The sequence below is a fragment of the Aedes aegypti genome, chromosome 2 (assembly GCF_002204515.2).
Source record: "Aedes aegypti strain LVP_AGWG chromosome 2, AaegL5.0 Primary Assembly, whole genome shotgun sequence".
Taxonomy (NCBI): domain Eukaryota; kingdom Metazoa; phylum Arthropoda; class Insecta; order Diptera; family Culicidae; genus Aedes; species Aedes aegypti.
Window position 1 is genome coordinate 349,773,827 of NC_035108.1, and position 20,732 is coordinate 349,794,558.

The 20,732-nt window shown below is 37.0% G+C and overlaps 1 protein-coding gene across 6 annotated transcripts in view; it reads left to right on the plus strand.

Annotated features, from left to right (window-relative positions):
• Positions 1 to 18,935, plus strand: part of LOC5577561 (importin subunit beta) — a 32,707-nt gene extending 13,772 nt beyond the window's left edge. The window contains exons 3-6 of one of the 6 annotated variants that reach the window (XR_002500775.1): positions 1,021 to 2,049; positions 2,158 to 3,482; positions 4,339 to 4,568; positions 16,000 to 18,935. Coding sequence is in view for 2 of the 6 variants with exons in the window: in XM_001663385.2 (XP_001663435.1) it covers positions 1,021 to 2,049; positions 2,158 to 3,482; positions 16,011 to 16,089 (2,433 nt within the window). In the remaining 4 variants the exon portion in view is untranslated. The remainder of the gene's footprint in view (positions 1 to 1,020; positions 2,050 to 2,157; positions 3,483 to 4,338; positions 4,569 to 15,999) is intronic. The other 5 variants (XR_002500777.1, XR_002500774.1, XR_002500776.1 and 2 more) reach the window with 5 other exon arrangements.
• Positions 18,936 to 20,732: the final 1,797 nt, after the last annotated feature.

The following is a 20,732-nucleotide window of genomic DNA, read 5'->3' on the forward strand; positions in this document are numbered from 1 at the left end:
TAGGTCGCTTTGCCTCTCCATACAGCGGAGCGGATCTACCCCGTTTGGCATACATTCGTTTGGCAGAATAGCTGTTTGACATAATGTAATTTGGCATGACGGTCGTTTTGCATAATCGCCATTTGGTATAATGGCAGTTTGACATAATTGTGAAAATCTTTGAATTTGATCGAATTCCATCCATTAAGGTGAAACAGCTTGGAATCCAAAAATTAATAATGTGCCAAAACTTAAACGTGCAAATCTCGCGAAAGAAGCATCAAACTGCAGTGCAATTTATATTTTAGCCTTGTGCACTAGTAGAAAGCTTAGAATAAGAAGATCTATTTTGTACGTTCATTATTTCAGCAGATTAGTGCCTTCTAAATCGTAAGTAGGGGCACAAGTCGGCCATTGTGCCAGCCATTTTTGGATTCTAACATATTTTTTTTTTATCTTTATTAAGGAGACTTTCGTCTCCGTCATTCTCTAACATATGTCACCTTAAGCAAAGTGATGCTGATAAATTGCTCACGATCGTCATTCCGTGGTCAGTTATTGATAGGACATACTTGTAATCTTCATCTATTGGAAACCTATATCCAATAAAACTCTTTTGAAATTTGTTTAGTACTCACTGTTATCATTCTTGAGGAAATGGTGTTTTAGAAAAAAAAACATAAGTACATACCTACATATGTAAAGCGAGAAATGTTCTCTACAATATCTGAACAACGCAATGAAGAACATGAGCGCATTAAAATTTAGTTTAAAATGTTGTATGTTTGAGTTTTTATAGATGTATAAATAAGTAATCAATTCTTTTTTCTATTATTCTATTACTTTTCTCTATTGTTTCATTATAACACCTATAATCTTCATTATTGATAAGGTATTTTGAAGTCGATATATCATTTGATAGTTTTTTTTTATCAACTTGATGTGATATCAGTGCCCTGGGTGAATATAAGTTGAAGTAGATCGACGATGAATTGCATATACCCTAGAGGCTAACACTAAATAATTTCCCGTTGCTTTCAGATTGTGGCATCTCTCGGAACGGAAAGCACCCGTCCTTCATCTGCAGCACAGTGCGTCGCTTATGTGGCTGTGGCCGAGCTTCCCGTTGGGCAATGGCCTGATTTGATACAGAAGCTGGTGGACAATGTAGTCAATGATAAGTCCACGGAAATGCAACGGGAGGCCACCCTCGAAGCCATCGGTTATATCTGTCAAGACATCAATTCGGAAATCCTAGAGCATCAATCCAATCAGATCTTGACGGCAATCATCCATGGAATGCGAAAGTCGGAACCGTCGAATCACGTAAGGTTGGCAGCTACCAATGCTTTGCTCAATTCGTTGGAGTTCACCAAAGCCAACTTTGAAGAGGCGACTGAGAGAAACTACATCATGGAAGTTGTCTGCGAAGCGACCCAGTGCAGCGAAACTCAGATCTGTGTGGCCGCTCTTCAGTGTCTGGTAAAGATTCTCACCCTCTACTACCAGCATATGGAAGCATACATGGCTCAGGCTCTATTCCCGATCACCCTGGAGGCGATGAAATCAGACAACGAGCAAATAGCCCTGCAGGGTATCGAATTCTGGTCCAACGTGAGCGATGAAGAAATTGATTTGGCCATCGAAGCACAAGAAGCGGCAGAAGCAGGACGACCTCCCAACCGAGTGTCCCGTCATTATGCCCGTGGAGCCCTCCAATTCCTCGCTCCGGTGCTGATGGAAAAACTCACGCGGCAGGAAGAGTTCGACGACGAAGACGATTGGAATCCCTCGAAGTCGGCGGGCGTTTGTTTGATGCTGTTGGCCACATGCTGTGAGGATGAGATCGTTCCGTATGTCTTGCCATTCGTTAACAATAACATCAAGTCCACCAACTGGCGCTATCGGGATGCTGCTCTGATGGTGTTTGGATCGATTCTCAGCGGTTTGGAAACGAATACATTGAAACCATTGGTTGAACAAGCCATGCCCACGTTGATCGAACTAATGTACGATCAGAGCGTGATTGTGCGGGACACCTGTGCATGGACCTTCGGCAGGATATGTGAGGTATGTAATAGCAAAAATCTGTCTCTTTATGTCTGTAGGAACTTGTAAATAAGACATTTCCAGCCTTTCGTAGGAAGCATCATTCTGAATCCTTTTGTCTATTTCCAGGTCATTCCAGAAGCCGCCATCAACGAGCAGTACCTGGAGCCGTTGCTGAAGGCTCTGCTCAACGGCTTGAAGGCTGAACCCCGCGTAGCTACCAATGTGTGCTGGGCATTCACTGGACTATCGGAAGCAGCTTACGATGCAGCCAATGTAGTTGACGACCCGCCACAGACCTACTGCCTATCGCAGTACTTCGATTTCATCATAAGCAACCTGCTGGAAACGACCGATCGTCACGACGGTGGACAGGCCAATCTACGCTCGTCAGCCTACGAAGCACTCATGGAAATGATCAAAAACTCACCGCAGGATTGTTACGTGTCGGTACAAAAGACAACTATGGTCATCTTGGAGCGATTAAATCAAGTTCTCCAGATGGAGTCCCACATTTCCACCCACTCCGATCGACATCAGTTCAACGATCTGCAGTCTCTGTTGTGTGCCACTTTGCAATCCGTGCTACGAAAGGTCGATGCCAAGGATGCTCCTCAGATCTCGGACGCAATCATGACCGCTCTGTTGACCATGTTCAGTTCCAGCTCCGGAAAAGTTGGTGGTGTGCAGGAAGACGCTTTGATGGCAGTGTCCACATTAGTCGATTTACTAGGCGAAGGATTCATTAAGTACATGGACGCCTTCAAAGAATATCTGTACATGGGCCTGAAAAATCATCAAGAGTATCAAGTTTGCTGCACAGCGGTCGGACTTGCCGGAGACATTTGTCGAGGCTTGAAAAACAAAATTCTTCCCTACTGTGACGAAATCATGACATTGCTTCTAGAAAACCTTAGCAATCCGTCGATCCATCGAAGCGTAAAACCACAGATCTTATCCGTATTTGGTGATATGGCACTGAGCATTGGTCCGGACTTCAAAAAGTATCTCAGCATTGTCCTGCAGATGTTGACGCATGCGACGCAGGTGCAGATTGATCCAAACGATTACGATATGATTGACTACCTGAACGAATTGCGCGAAAGCGTGCTGGAAGCCTACACCGGAATCGTACAGGGCTTGAAGGGAGTCGATAAGTCGCCCCACGACGACGTCAATCTGCTCCAGCCGCACGTACCCTTCATCATCAACTACATCGTTTCGATTGCCAAGGACAGTGAACTCTCGGACGGAAATATTGCCATCGCGTCGGGTCTGATTGGCGATATGTGCACAGCGTTTGGTCCCCCACTGTTGCAACTGTTGGAAGACTTCCAGATTCAGCAGCTACTGGCCGAAGGCAAAAACTCGCGGACAGGACGCACCAAGCAACTCGCCAACTGGGCCCTGAAGGAAATCAAAAAGCTGAAACAACCTGCAAACGACGCGAGTTGGTAAGTAAGAAATGAGGCTGGGTGAGGGATTTTTACGCTGTTGGCGGCTGACTTAGTTTTGGCTGCTAGTTTGGTGGGTTTCTTAGGGTCTACCCCGTTTGGCATAATGCCGTATGGCATAATGCCGTTTGGCATACAGTCGTTTGGCATAATAGCTGTTTGGCATAATGCCATTTGGCATAACGGTCGTTTGGCATAATCGCCATTTGGCATAATAGCCGTTTGGCATAATTGTGAAAAACATTGAATTTGATCAAATTCCTTCCATTAAGCAAAGGGGTGTGGATAAACAGTTCAAGATCGTATGTTCCGTTGTCAATTATTGATTGGACATACTTCTAATGTTCATTTTTCAAGGAAACCAATATCCAATGAAGCTCTTTTGAAATTGCATCACACATGACTTCCGGGATCATTATGTCCGGGATATTATAGAGCATTTTTAACAAAAATGTATCCGACGCCTAAGTTATTCCATGTAATTTGAAAAAAAGGAACATAGTATTTTATGACGCATCTTATGGCCCCGCATATTACTGTACCATTACAGTATCTTCCTTTTTCAAATTATGCCAAATGACCATTATGCCAAACGACTATTATGCCAAACAACTGTTATGCCAAACGACTATTATGCCAAACGACTTTATGCCAAACGACTGTATGCCAAACGGCATTATGCCAAATGGCATTATGCCAAACGGGGTAGACCCGGTTTCTTACAAGAGTGATCGTTATATCCTTCCCAAATTATCTGTTACACACCTACTGATTCTCTGTAATGACACATTTTCTTTCAACACCTTTCTCTTTTTCTTTCTTTCTATTCCGTTCCTCTAACATTTGGAATCGTTAGGCGACTTAAATGAACTGGTAGTTGAGAGTTGTAACATACTATTAGGAAGGGAATGCCGTGTATAATCGGGTGTGAGTTATGTGTGTGACCGAATGAAAAGAACGAGTGTGCCTGCGAAAGTGTTCCAGAGCAAACCTGAAACGAATCGTAATCAAGAGATGGGCGAGGAGGATATGGTCTGTGCGAATCCGCTCTTGAATGGGTATTTGATTGGAAGGTAATGTTACTAGGTAAAGCAGTTTCTTAAAATGCTTTTTCGCTTCCAACATTGCTAACATTGTTCACTTTTTGTTTGTTTGTTCACCAGAGTTGGTTCGTTCGTTTTGGTTTGGTTTTGTTTTTAATTTTTGTGCTAATAGTAAGACAGTTTTCATCAACACATTTACACCGCAAATATTTACATAGAAAATGCAAATATTTCAGTCAACCCTCCATGAGTCAATATTGAAGGGACCATCGACTCATGGAAATATCGAGTCATGGAACAGCTATGCTATGGAAAGCCGTTTGAGGGGATCATCATAGTAACCATGAAATTTGATTTTCAGTATGGTTCCATGAGTCGATATCGAGTATTGGAACATCGACTCATGGAGGTTTAACTGTATTATACATTTGTACAAACTATAGTTTTTCACCTAAGCAAAAAGAGCTAAATCTTTTTAGAAATCTGCTTGAATTTGAACCAAGCTGAGGAATGAATCAATACTTTTGATTCAAATCTTTAAAAGGGTTGTGTTGCTTCGAACAGTTCACAAATTTTTGCTTAAGAGTTTTATTTTTCATAACGCTAGTTATTTTGTTGTTTAATTTTTCTTATTGTTCTTCATTATTTTAAGTCATTATTCTCTTCTTGTTATTGGTATTACATTCCCACTATAATAAGAGACGTAAATTGGGACTGGGAGTAAGACTGGGACTGATCAATGTACACCCGATTCTGTTTTGCTCGGGGATGCGTACCGTGCAAAAAAAGTTTTCAGTTCAAAATTTCAAAAACCGTGCAAAAAAAGTAACACCAATTCTCGACGTTTCATGCAAAAATAAGGTTTTGGTGAAAAATTTTGTATGGAAACTTTTTTTGCACGGCCGTGTAAAAAAAATCCGTGCAAAAACAGAATCGGGTGTATGTTGGTCTCACTAGATACAAAGGAACAAATTTAGCTGATGAGCGATCAATTTTACCGTTTTAAGTTGGAAATTGTGTTATCTATATCCAATATGGCGATAACTTGAACAAAGATAGTATGAGAACCCAATAATGGCGATACTCTGGAGGCGGTTTGTTAATGTTCAGTGGAATAAAAGGAGTAAAGCTATTTCACGGGTGACTTCAATGACGAGACATTTCGGTAAGGCGTTATCTTCATGTTTTGTCCTCAATTACTACGATTTTTCAATCACACGTTCGAAAACGCTTTTTAAAATTTATTTCAAGTCAATTTGGTCAAGTCAATTTGCCAAGCTTCAAACTCTTAATTAACATCAAGTCATGCTCACTTTTAGAAACGCGATTGAAATCTGATTTTTATTCATACTGTTGACTTATTGCATCCATAATTGGTACACATACCCTAAATGTATGATATGTTTCTTCAGACGTGGTTGGTGGCCTAAGGGCTACCGCTTTTGCTTCATTAGCAGAAGGTCATGGGTTTAATCCCAAGTCCGCCCATTTCCTCGTACTTTGTGATTGTATCTATCACATGCTTCTATCTTCCACTCTTAACCTATTGCTATTAAAACAAACTAGGCTAGGCTTTTTACATCATTATAGCACGCCTTTCATTTCGCCTGATACGTAGGCAGTCTGCTAACCAAAAGCAAGCCTCTCTGTCATACAATTACTTTCCCGCATGAACTGGCGTAGATGAAGGGGTATATATAGTGTACTGTGAACTAGTGCAACATCAATTCCTCCCCCTTCCCCTAATTGGTCAGCACTCTGACGCGGCAGGCGTTATTGTTACTTGATTATAGAAAATCACCAACACTTATACACTGAAGGAGTCCTAGCAAGTCATCTGGTTGGTTCCTTGTGTAAGTGCAGCAGTTCTTCCGAACATTTTTCTGCTTATCAGCTTGTTGTTTCACAAGCATCTCTTTGCAAATTGACCATTTGTATGCAATAGTCCTCAAACTAAAACAGATAATACATTATGTCCAGCAGATGAGGGTTCCTTTTTTTCAATTCCTTATTATTATCCTTCCAAACATCACATTAATTTCTTATAACTAGGTGTTTGTGTTAGAAAAAAAACCATCATCCTACTTTGGTAAAACTAAATTAAGCTTTTATTAACATTTTGTTAACAACAAATTACAATTAGTTTGCCGTAGAAGTTTCGAAATTATATAGAATACACGTTAATTTTTTGACAAGGTTTCTGTACATTGTCCATCATTTACATATCGAAATATCAAAGGTACGACAACAAAATTGAATCTAAACATGGAACCTCAAACGATTTTTAATTTTTGAATGCAAAATCGATCGAACGACGGCGAAACTATTGAAAAAAATTAAGGTCTACTGTTACACCAGTTCGTCCCCTTGATGCTACAACTAGATAACTCGAAATTTGAAATTTTTGACTTCAATATGTCAAAACATTTTCATTAATTAGATCTGTAAAATACCTACAGCTCATAAGCGTGTGATTCAAAATACACAAGTTAAAGTTTATTTTTCAACCATATCCTCTGCGATTAACCGTCACCTTGAAAAACGGTCATATTTTCAAAGTGGCACATCCCAAAATTTTGATTTTCGAGTTATCTAGTTGTAGCATTAAGGGGACGAGTTAACACTAGAGTAGAGCAATTCTCCAGTATTTCCTCCGATCATTCCTACTCAAATATTCTTAGGGATTCCATTATTGTAGACAATTTGTAGAGGAAATTTTCTAAAACTTCCTCGAGTGTCTAGGACTTTCAGAGATCCTTGTTCATTAAGGATTACTGGAGAATTTCCACAAGTTTTCTCAGAGGATACAAGGATTTTCTTTAAAAGTACACGCACCCCCTATTTCGGTTTTCGAAAACAATAAAAATTGCTTGACCTGCCTGGAATAAAAATCTTCAAATACTTCCTTGGGAAATATATCGAAGAATAAGTGAAGCAGTTCCTGAAGAAATCTTAGAGTAATCTCTGAAGTATTTCCTAAGAAAGAACCTTAACCCGTATAGGCCTGAGTGAAAGAAAAAATACTCAAACCCTCACCTCTCAGCGAATTCTTAACGGATTCAAATGATTTTTTGTCAGTTCACTGGCCCACATTTCTGGTTTCTAGAAGTGGCCAGAGGAACTCGGAAATAATCATGTGGCCGGCGTTATTCCGGTGAGTCGCTGGGTCAAGTCGGGGAAAAAAGGGGCATTTTTTGGGACATACCAAATTACCTTTATTTTTGTACAATGACAATCATTTTAATTTGCATAAATCATTAAGATCTGATATTCAACATTATTAATGAAGAGATTTGTACCGTTTAAAATAAATTGGATGTGGCCATTCCCGACGTAATGCCCGGAAGAACCGGTTATAGATTTGTTCGATACTAAATTGTTTCAATTCTCGAAAAGTAGAAATCAAACATAATTGTGCACTAAAATGCGTTCCCATAAGCTTGGCACAGAAGTTCAGCTACAAATTGGCCACTTTATCGTAAGATTGAGGCATCCCGGGACCCGAAAATGAACATTTGTAGGATTAATCAAATGTAAAATTCATAGTTATCCAAATCAATCGTTTCTCAAAAGGTGGACACTGATGCAATTTTCTTAAAATTCCGTCTTGTAGTGGCCACATTATAGCCGATTCCGGAAATAATCTGTACCTTGAAAATTGCCTACCTCCAGGGGCATAAACGTACAGTACACTTCTCACCCGACCTGACCCAGTGATCCACCGCAATAACTCCGGCCACATGAATATTTTCGCGTTCCTCTGTCCACTTCTAGAAACTAGATATGTGTGCCAGTATACTGACAAAAAATCATTTGAATCCATTAAGAATTCACTGAGCGGTAAGGGTTTTAGAACTTTTGCTTTCACTCAGGCCTATACGGGTTAAGGTACAGTGGGGGTAGTGTATCAGTGGGGTAAGTAGATCATTCGTCAATATTAAGCATAAATACTTGAATATGTCGCACCAGTGCTTCCTTTTAGGTTAAATTCTTACGCCCACACTGATACTATTGCAAAACTGGTATTACACGTACACTAACACAAGTAAACATGTCAGCTGCAAAAATTAATTAATTTGAAAATTGTTTTCTATCAATCAAAAATCCATTGTATCTCTTTCTAAAATCGAATACTATAATTTTTTTCGACACATGGTGAGCATTTTAGTTCTAATTGAATGAATCACAATGAAAAATACGGGTCAACCCCGTTTTTCATAATGCCATTTGGCATACAGTCGTTTGGCATAAAGTCGTTTGGCATAATAGTCGTTTGGCATAACAGTTGTTTTGCATAATAGTCGTTTGGCATAATGGTCGTTTGGCATAATTTGAAAAGGAGGTTACTGCAATGGTACAGTAATATCCGGGACCATAATGTGCGTCAGAAAATATCATGTTCATGTATGATGCAATTCCAATCGAGCTTGATTAGATGTTGGTTTCTTTTAAAAATGAAGATCTACAGTATGTCCATTGATAATTAACATCAGAATGTACGATCGCGAGCAGTTTATCAACAGTCACTTTGCTTAATGGAAGGAATTTGATCAAATTCAACGTTTTTCACAATTATGCCAAACGGCCGTTATGCCAAATGGCGATTATGCCAAACGACCGTTATGCCAAATGGCATTATGCCAAACGGCATTATGCCATATGGCATTATCGTGTTATTTTTCCTATCTTTCGTCTCACTCTAACAATTATCATCAAAACTTTGTGGAAGCAAATCTTGAGTTTTAGTGAACCGATGGAGCTGAAAATTTATCGGGTTGTGCACTACATATATAGAAGCATAGTGATACATTTTTGCATAGATATATGGAGTGGTTCTTGGGATTTGCTTCTTGAAATGGATAGGGTGATTATGATGACGTCCTTTGCGGCCTTAATATGTTTTAATACACGCAAATGTTGTTTTCCCTTAATTTTTTCATTCCTAGCTTAAATTTGTCAAATTGACCATAGAAAATTTTAATTAATCCACCTAAAAGTTTTTTTAACCTTTCTGGTATAAAAAAATATTAAAAAATAATAATTTCAAAATTTACACGAAACTTCTCGTGGTTTGTTTAACCTTTCTGGTATGAAAAAATATTAAAAAATAATAATTTTAAAATTTACACGAAACTTTTCGTGATTTATCTAAGTTGAGTTACAAAAGAGCAAAATATACTTATTTTCCAATTGAAAGCATAGTGTCGTACCTTATTTGACCATATAAATTGTTCTGGACAGATTATACAAATATATTCATAAATATAATAGAAGGATTTCAGTTTGTTATTCAAAAGTAAATGTAACTAATATTTTTTTTTAACTACGAGTGTGTTTCGAAAACATCGTTAGGAATAATTGTACAATATTTCTGTATAACTTATGTGTATAAATGGATGAATTTTCTTCAAATTATTCCTCTTACAATGCTTTTTTTTTGTACGAATAAGTGTGAACTAATGTTTACATATTTTTCATTAAATTTTAGTTAAATAAAGATAATTTTTAATTTTTAAGTTTTGAAATGTAACGTATTACCACAACAACAAGAACGAGAGTAATATCATTCTTAATAAACATAATTACACCACATTTGTTTAGAAAACAGATTATTTTTAGAGTATTGCAACCACACTGGTGGTGATCGATCGATTTGCATAAAAATCTGATGATGGTCGAATGTCAGTAGGCCGAAACGTCATGTGAAATCGAAATCTAGTGTGTGTTATCATCACCGAAAATTACTAATAATCGAAAAAAAAAATACTACCGCCATCTGTTGGCCTGTCGGCTAAACACACCGATTTTAGCATTGGGCGTACATGTCCTCGTGACTATGATTTTGATCGAGATTTGTTCTAAGTGTTATGTCTGTTTGTCTGTGATTTTACTGTAGTAAGGTCACTCAAGTTGAACTGTTGTAGCGACATTGGCGTGATAGTCTTCATTTGTGTTTTACATCCTTTAAACTTGCGCTATTATGTCTTCTTCTTCTTAGCATTACATCCTCACTGGGACAGAGCCTGCTTTTCAGCTTAGTGTTCTTATTGTTATAGTTGCCATTTTCGCATTCACATATCGTGTGGCAGGTACGATGATACTCTATGCCCAGAGAAGTCAAGTGTTCTGTTGTTCGATATCGACTCATGATACTAAAAAATATACTAAAAAATGTAATTTTACATAAGGTTGGTTATGATAGTCCTTTTAAACAGCTTTCCGTAGTAGGGGGAGATCCCCCAGTAACGGACAGCACCCAATACCGGACAAAGTCGAAAAAAATCATGATCCAATCAAGATGTATTAGAAGAAAAGAAAGCTCTTATACAGAGTAATGTTTGCACAGAATAACACATCCTTGAAGTATGCATGCTTTTTTAAAAAAGTTGAGATGTTTGAAAATTGATGAAAATTTGACGTATCGCCCTAAATTTGAACCTTATTAGCAGTTGTTTTGAACAAGGCAAAATAATTTGGGTCACGCAAGCATGATAGAATATTATTGAACTAAATATGGTCAAACTACAATGTTGGTCCAGCACCTCCTATCCCCAAGTTTCGGACAACTCGATTGTTTACAAAATATCTTTTTAATTTTCGCACCAGTGTCTCAAAATACATTTATTTTTCATGGATTTCATCGATCACAGTATCAAAGATGCAATAAAAATCATAAGAATCAAAATTCAGATCAACACGTAAAATGTGATGTTATTTATCATATATGAAAGTGGTTTTTTGATGACCAGACTAAGTAAAACTTAAATTACTCTTGTGAATGTTGCAAAACCATTGAATTGGCAATGAAAAACTTTTCATGGAGTAAAAACGTTCAAAAATATACAAATTTACAGACTTCGAGGCATTTCCAGATCGTGTCCGGTATTGGGAGCCACCTTTTATGACAGGTCAATTTGGTACTAAAACACATCATCAAAATGCAATGTCAAAATTCATATGTACATTTTCAAATTTATTTTTGTACGCTACACAACTGGTAATATTTGTCATAAATGGGCACCAAAACTGCATAAAATCAATAGTTTTTGAATGATGAATACAAGGCTGGTAGCGAGTCACTTTTTAGTGACTTGGTCACTTTTTTTAAGCCAGTCACTTTAAAGTCTTTTTTTTGAGGCCGTTTCAACTAAAGTCATTTTTTTCGTTAAAAAGTCACTTTTTTCAACTATTTTGAGCTAAATTTTCTAGAGAAAATAACGAATCGGCCTTCTTTTAATTGAGGCTGAGTTTCAATTTAACTTCATGTCAGTATCCAAACTATGGTTCATGGTTTTCATGTGAAAAAAAAGTTAATCTTTCATAGAGTTTCACTCCATTTGTGATAGTATCTTAGTTATTATTAGTATGGTATGAGTTCATTGAAGTAAAATTAAAGGTTTAAATTTTACGTGTTCTGTTAAACATCTCGTGTATTCTCATTCAATAGGAATTTTTATATCTTGTGATGTATTATGTTGTCTTCTATTGTCGAGTAATACGTTTCAAAATAGGAACATAATTATTCTCTTTATCTTCGGAATTCGTTTTATTACCCAAACCAGCCTAGTATGAAGCGCATTAGCTCTTTAAATTTTTACAAAATCTTCAATATAGGTATTTAACACTACAACGAAAAAAAAAACTATTTGAGAATAAAAAAATATATACTTTTTAGGACAGTCTTTATTTGCAAACCAAACCATTAAAAATGGCCGAATAGACCTTGGGTAGAGTATACTTCCTTTTTTCTTATGCATGTATTTAAGCATCTTCTAGGAATGTATATTATCAATTGTTTCTAGGAATAAATTTTGAAAAAAAACCTTTTTCGAAGTTTATTGAGTATGCATATATTCATGGATTAATACATAATACAGAAAAGCTTCAGAGAATTTATCGTTTTCATTAAATTGTTAATGAAATCATGCATGCTATCTCCAAAGAAATGTAGGGAGGTGGATCCTCTTCTTTTGATTCATTTCGGCAAGAGGTTTTTAGAAAGCCACGGAGTGTATATTCGACAAGAATATGCATGGTATTAAAATATTTTTAATTACATACTTAATGACAATTCGACCGACTATACCCCCCAATACCAAGTGAATCATGAAAGTCTCCTAGTAAGTTTGATTAAAATATTAGGAGCTTAATGCTAATAACTACTTTAATAGCATAACTCAGATGAACGACCTATTGAGCCTATCGTTTTTATGCTTAATGTCAATTTGGCCAAACGCACCTCCTAATTAAATTGCTGATGGAAAATTTCTATTTACTCAGGCTTGATTCAACTATTTGTTCTCATTTAGTCGGCATTCGAAGGACATTGGTCTTAAGAATCATATTCGATCTTCTATCAACATTTTTAATTTGACCATCAATCAATAGTTCAAATATTACATTTTTAGTAATATTGGTCTAGTTACACGAAGCTAATAGAAAGTAGCCTCCTGTGAATATTATATTTTATCCATCTTTATCTATACGCTAATAATTTTTCTTGACTAAATCTTGAATTCTTATCGACCTGAAGTAATGGAAAAAAATGGGATCTACACAGTTTACAATGAATTCAATTTCAGAGGTTTTTGGGTTGTCATTTTTTGTGAGTTTGGATGGAAATGTGTAATGACAAAAAACATTAATATCACAAACATACCAAATTCTTTTTAACCTTCGGGCTGTCGCGCTGTTGTACTTTGTACAACAGTTGTGATTTATATGCTATCATTTTGCAACAAAGATATCTATCGACACCAAACCAAAATGTATTCCTCAAGAATCTTCTTAAGGGCAATACTCGACAGTTTTTATTTACAGTATGGCCCTTTATAATACGGAAAATCAACAAATGTACATGGAAGTCGCATAATAATGAACGCACTATATACGGTTCGAGTAAACCACAGTTTGAAATCGGTATATCTCAAAATCCAGATAGTATAGAAACTTGGGGTCTTTAGTAAAGTTGTTCTGGAGGTGAAGCGCTATCTGATGGTACTTAATATAATTCGGAATTTGACCGCTAAATGGCACTAGTGGGCATGGAAGTTTACTTTTGTTTTGCAGATATTTCAGGATCCTGACCATTTAGAAGGATGGCGTCTTCGGCAAAGTTGTTTAGTAAGTTAAGGACTATTATTATTCAAGCTAGTTGATTCAAAATTTTGCCACTAGGCGGCGCTAGTGAGCATGAAACTTGTTTATCGATATCTCGGGAAAGATAATGTCTTCGGCAAAGTAGTTCAGTAGCTTAAGGGCTATCATTGATTGAGCCAAGAAATAGGATATTTTGTCACCAGGCGGCGCTTGTGAGCATAAAATTTTTTTTTGCGGATACTGCAGGATCTTGACTTTTTAGACAGTTACTTTCGGCAAAGTTGTTTAGAAGCTCAGGGACTATCATTATTTTACAAAATCTCGGTCTTTATGGATTAAAAAAAGAAAGAATTTGAGCTACTGAACAACTCTGCCGAATACGCCATCTTTCTAAGTGATCAGGCTCCTGAGATATTCGCGAAACAAATGTTTTAAGCTCACTAGCGCCGCCTGGTTTTGAATCAACTAGCTCAAATAATGATAGTCCTTGAGTTACCGTACAACTTTGCCGAATCTTTCTAAGTGGTCAGGATCCTGAGATCTGCGAAACAAAAGTTTCATGCTCACTAGCGCCGCCTAGTGGCAAGATCCCAAATCTCTTGGCAGATATAATTATAGCCCTTGAGCTACTGAACAAATTTGCCGAAGACGTCATCTTTCTAAGTGGTCAGACATCTGGGATATTTGCAAAACTAAGGGTGTTGTACAAAGTACAACGCGCGACTACTCGCGTTACAAAAATTCGCGCGACGACCGAAAGGTTAAAATTTACATTACAAAATAAAATACTTAATGATATGAAAGACACAAACGGTGATCTTCTTCAAATCATCTTTCTAAAATTTTAAAAGGGTTGGAAGTCTGCTTAAAAAGGATGATTTGCGTAAATGCTAACTTTTCTGTTAAAAAAAAAATTGGCAAAATCTTGAAATTTTGAAAGTACAATAAAAATGTCCAAATTTGGTACTCAAGCTCAACTAGCCTTACTACCTGCAGTAGATTATATTGGACATTCCATTCTTGTGTAGTACCGTAAGGACGCCATTCACCGCTCATGCTCCATTCACCGCTCATTGAGTTATTTTGAAAAATCTAAACAAATTTTCGCTATAAAAGTTATTAGCATGTATTGGTATACCAAAAAGGGTTGTATCAGAATGAAATTTATATGATTTTATCTTATACATTTTTTTCTAAAAAATAATTTTTGGCTGTTTAAGGCAATAAATATATGTTCAACAATGATTTTACTATGGCAGATTAAAAAATGCTTGTTAGCTGCTAATGTTAAATATGTTGTCGTACTACAGTACAAAGATAACAACCAGCTAATTAAAGTAAATTGATTCCAGCTAGTGCTGTGTATAGAGCCTAATACTTAGGATGAGCGGTGAATGGCGCCCTAAACCTGTATCATTGGCATACATGTCATTCGGTACCACTATACATCTTTCACATTTCAAGTTTATTCCTACAAAAACAAATGATTTATCTTGCGTCTAGCGCAAAAAGTTATGAAAAATATCAAACGACTGATTTTTGACAGAATTTAACATGTTGAAATGCTGTTAAATGAGCGGTGAATGGCGTCCCTACGGTAGAACTGAAATAAAACATTACGTTTTGATTTTCAAGTCACTTTTAGTCACTTTTTCGAGAATCGGAAGTCACTATTTAGTCACTTATTTCTCACATCTGGTCACTAAAATAACTTTTTTCGGCACCACTTTTTGCTACCAGCCCTGTGAATATAGCGGCTTAAGTGTCCGGTATTAGGGGGAGATTTTGAATTTCTTTCTCATAACTTGATTTTTCGAGTAGATATTGAAGGCATCGCTTCATGCATGGTCCCTTCCAAATCGACTCATGGATGTTCATTATTGTTTACATGTTCCTGAAATTTGTTCTTTCCTTTGAGTTACTTGTGTACTAATAAAACTTTCTGTGATTTTTTTTTCAATATATAACAGCATGTTTTTGTTTCTTTGCTTCCATTCGAGTTCTCTTGTGTTGAAAGTTGTCATGTAATGTAAAATACATCACGCGCTCATCCACGATTTAAATTGTCACACATTTTCAGTTTGCTTACCTACTTTACACTCACATTCTCACCATCAGCCTTGTTTTTGAGTTGGATTTCACTGCGTATGCTTCAGTGCTATCTAAATTACTCGAGGCTACAGAAACTCTAGCTTCGTCATCCATGGCAAAGGACCCAAATGGATCTTTGCCTCAATCGAAGCTAGTACATTCCTTCACTATTGATCGACATAGTTCCATAACCCGCTCAAACGGCACCAGGCCGAATCACGCCTGCCACACACCCCACCATTCCCTACCATATTCCATCGTAATTGATTCTCTGCTACTTGCAGATTTAATCCAGTATCAATGGCAACACGCTCAACTACACATCAGCCAATGGTAGCGGCGGCACCAACAGCAGCACAGTTCCAGCAATCTAATTCCGCTACTAAAACATTCAGCACATCATCGTCCCAGCTCCAATTGCCGTCGTCCGCCACAACAACCGCCGTCTCGATTCAGCAGGACCTAGATGAACCCTTCCGTTGCAACTACTACTACAGCGACAATCTATGCTTCGACGTGTCGTTGCAGATCTAAAGGTTTGAATTTTACCATTGCGTTTTACCATTTTGAACGAAGCACTTCAAGTCCACAAAAAACTCCACACATCAAGTAAGTCAAACCCGTATGTTAGTTCTGTATTTTATGTGCGGGGTAGACCAAAGAAGGAAATCCATTTGGGCATGAGGTCTCTTTGGCGAAGAGAATGATGTCGATAGGGTTTGGGACAGAAGCATGATCTGTACAGCCGAGCAGAAAACAGGAACATAAATCTGTGTCGTAGTGAAAGATAAATTATTGCTGTGTAAGCTTAATCCAATTAAATCAATTATCCAACATAAAATCATGCAAAAGTAAGCAAGAAACCATACCTAACGGGACACCACTACATACACACAAAGACGCTCTGTAAAATCTTTCCTTCTATGAATATGATGCAAAAACAATTTTTCCGGGAAAAATATTACACAAAGAACATTTGCTATAGGATAGTGGAAGCGTGTGCCATAGTGAAACGGAAAATCTCGTTCCGGGGGCCCCGGTGGTCCGCCAAAATCCGATTGTAAAGTTTCGTAAAAAGTTGTTATTCATCTCTCTGTTGTACTTTCACCGTGGCACTCGTTCTTTTTTTGTTTTTGACACAGCAAACATTTCGACAAATACACACAAACACCCATACTAGATGTATTCAGTAAGTAAAATTAAAACAGAAATAATATTTAATTACAGTTATGAAGCAAGATCAATGGATCGATTCAAATATCCACCAGCAGAAACATAAAAAAAACAGCAAACGAAGGGGAACGAAATACTTCTGATTCGACAAATATTACAGAGCCTAGTGTGCGTTCGATCATTGGCCAGCGATCGACTTGTTAGTTCTGTTCATTTTTTTTTATGTGTTTAAGTCGTCTCTGTGAGGCACAATTGGGTAATTCACATTACCATGATCGAGTTTTAGAAGTTTACACGCAGATTCTATGATCAAATGGTGAGTGTATATTTTAGAAATGGTCGGTAGACCAAAACGTGTTAGGCAACCAATCGCAGCTGTAATATTTTAGAGGAGAGAAATATTTCGTTGACCTGGGTCCTTTTCCCTTGACTCTGGAGCTGGAAAGCGGACAAGACTCCATTCAGGCCATTAGTTTATTTTTAATTAAATGCATTGAAAAGTTCCACAAAAAATAAGAAAATGTTGAGGGAAAAGGTCCGAAAGTAAAAAGAAGTACATATAATTAGGAAAAAAACGAGAAGAGAGGAGCTTAAGGTGTAGATTTAATAATTGATAATATTAAAAATCAAATAAGAAAAAATAATAATAAAATACAAAAAAAAAATAAGGTCAAGTCATGCAATTGCTCGACGACGATGTGTGTTGAGAAAGAGAGAGTTGCTGCGAGAGTGCGAGAACCACTGTATGGGAACCGAAGTGGGTGATGAGATCGGAGCTGTAGAATGCGTATTCTGGAGAGAGATGGCGGTGATACGAGAGAGAGAGAAAGGTGAGCGAGCGTATTGTTGTGCGAAGGTCGTTTTTATCGGTGATTGTGAATCTGTCTTCTGTGAGGATGATGAAATGGTGGGATGTTTGCCGCTTGACAAACGTTAAAAAGTAGATAGTGTGAAGATGATTTCCGGATTTCTGGTATGATGTGTCTTTTTCTATTTCAATGAGATGACGATGCTTCATCAGATAATCTTTCTATTGTTGGTACTGGTCATTCCAAACGTCGGCCAGGGATTACCTTCGACATTACATGAAACATGTAGTCTGGTTGTAAATTTGACGAACGAGAGATTTTTTGGTTTGCTATGTGATTTCGACCGGCCCTAAGATTATGGTTTTCAAATTACGCATCATTTTTGGACTTTAAGCAATATCCGGTCTACGGGACATTTCTTTGTGTGAGTTGAGAATCAAATTCTTGGTGAATTTCATTTATTTTTTATGATTGAAACCTGAAACCCACGCCTTTTGATGAAATTCATATTGACCTTTTTGAAAAAAAAGGAATAGTAAAATTTATATTTCTGGCTTTAATGTATATCATGTTTTGTGGCTTAGTTGGTTAAAGCGCCGGTCTAGCATTCTCGTCAGTCATGAGTTCAAATCCACCAGAGCTTAGTGATTTCACGCCCATGTATTTTTTTCAATTTGTTAATCAAACAAAGACAGATTGTCCTTATTTCAAGCTATTCTGCATGTTTTCAACATACCAGCCGACTGGTATAGTGACTAATTGCCAATGTTGCAATTTACTACCAGATTACTACTGACCGATGGTTTACAAGTATAGCAATTGATCTGTTTCAGCGAGTGAAAAACGCTCAAACATAACAGAAAAAGAAAAAAAATATTACTTGAACCATTGGGTGACGCACAAAGCAATGTAAAGAAAAAACATTGCGAATCTTAATAAAGCACCTAATAAATTTTAAATGACCGATGACTGATGACGATATCACGATAAGGAAAACAGAATGACTTGACTTGTCCTACGGAAATAACTACAAATAGAACAGAAGAAATCCAAACCAATGGACGATACTAAAGATACTGAATGTGAAAGAAGTTCTGTGTGTGGATTCCAGAATGTTCCAGGTGTGCTTGTGTGTGAACGCAATTGTATCCAACCGCGGATATTGTTCCTATTGTTTTCGTTCGAATTGCGTTTCGTTTGTGGACGTGTAAGATGATGCATCTTGCCAAATTTTCAAAGAGCGTGTAATTAAACTACTGCGGAGCGTGTGGATCGTGAGTATGAAGATTAGTGTGAATATAGTTGAGATGACAATGTACCACCATCACTTTAACATTACGCACCACCTATAGGATTTAATTTCGTCTTAGTTTAGCCAATCTCTGCATGGAACGTTTCAATAAGTGCCTCCTTTAGCTATTGTCTATTCGGGTCTTGTAATCAAATAGACTAAACCGTTTGTTGCATTTTAATTTTGTTTCATGTTATGTTCCTACGTAGTCAATAAAGCTACATTATTCGCCTTTACACATTACAGATAATATAATACATAAAATTGTTTGAAGTTTTGATTCGTTTTTTTTTTTTGTTTACCAAGAAAACCATTAACAGTCTCTCGTGTTGTATCAAATCACACGCTTTGTCTAAATTTCGACACATCGGTAAAATGATATCTCATATTTAGTGCCCTAGAAAGTTTCAATTGTTTCGGCTCCGTTAAGTTTGGTGGCGCTTGAGACTTTTATAAAATTGGTAATCAAACCTGCGTTCTAAAAATTTCTAACCTTTCCGGCTACCCTCGAGTTTGGTGGCGCTTGAGCCCTTAAAAAATGTAAAATAAAATCTATGTCGTTTTGTGTGAAATATCGTTTTCGTTTGTTTTGACACTCAACGGAATAAAAATAGCACCAACAGTTTTCAGTTGAGAAAAACTCTAGAATTTTCATTCTTCAAAATTGTTCTCGTGGGCCTAACACAAGATTGATGATTCATTTTCACCGAATCTTTTCTACGCTCAAATTTTTTCTACGATGCACAGTTAAGAGATGTCAGCTGAAATTGACCCTATTGATATTTCTAAATTTCTTTGATGTTGTTCAATCGCAACCGCTGTTAATGTTCTAAATCTCAGCCAAATTTGGCTCACATGGTCTCATTCAAAAGAATAGACCTTATTCTCTGTGTTGAAGATGTTTTAGCTAATATTTGGTATGTTTACCATTGGAGAATATCAGAGACTTGTAACATGATTTTTTTTTCAAACATTTTGCCATCTTTCCAAGCTTATGTGAGATATGTGGGGTACGCTCTTATAATTCATTGTGATACGAGTGTTTCTTTTGGACATTTTTGCGTCAAAATATGAAAATTTCTGGTACATTGATCATGTTTTGCAGCGTCAATGAGCGTATATGTAATTTTATGATCTTGATGTTCGTAGTTTTCAAATTTCATGCTACATTACATGGAAAGAATGTCAAAAGAATTTAAATAAAAATCTAAACTTTCGGTAAAAATCAAGGTATTCGTATAATTTGCGAAGTTCCAGTATCCTCAATGTACGAGTTGAGTGAAATAAAGATTCGATTGAATAACTCGGGACAGAGTGTTATTAAGCCATTAGAATTCAAGCTGTTTTTTTTTATCATACACTCAAATTTTAATCGCTAGTCTTTCATTGCTTTTCTCTTAGTCTTCACCTTTTATCAGAAATTTTGTCACTAACTTTGTTTGTTTTAGCCTATCGTTTTCTGCGTGTGCCACTTTGTGTTTCATACAAACAAAGTAATAGAATCCTTAGACAGTACTGACATGTAGCAATGTTACGTTTGTTAAAATTATCCAAAAAATGTGGCCATTGTACACTGAATGTGGTATTACACTGAAACAAAAACCACTACACTATTTGTGTGAGTCATTGAACGAATGTGTTTTCGATTCCAGAGTGGTGTGCCTGGTTCAAATCTTAATATCATTCCATAACGTGTAAACAGTTGGAAGGAACTCGGAACACTGGTGATTAGCCTGCTAGAAGG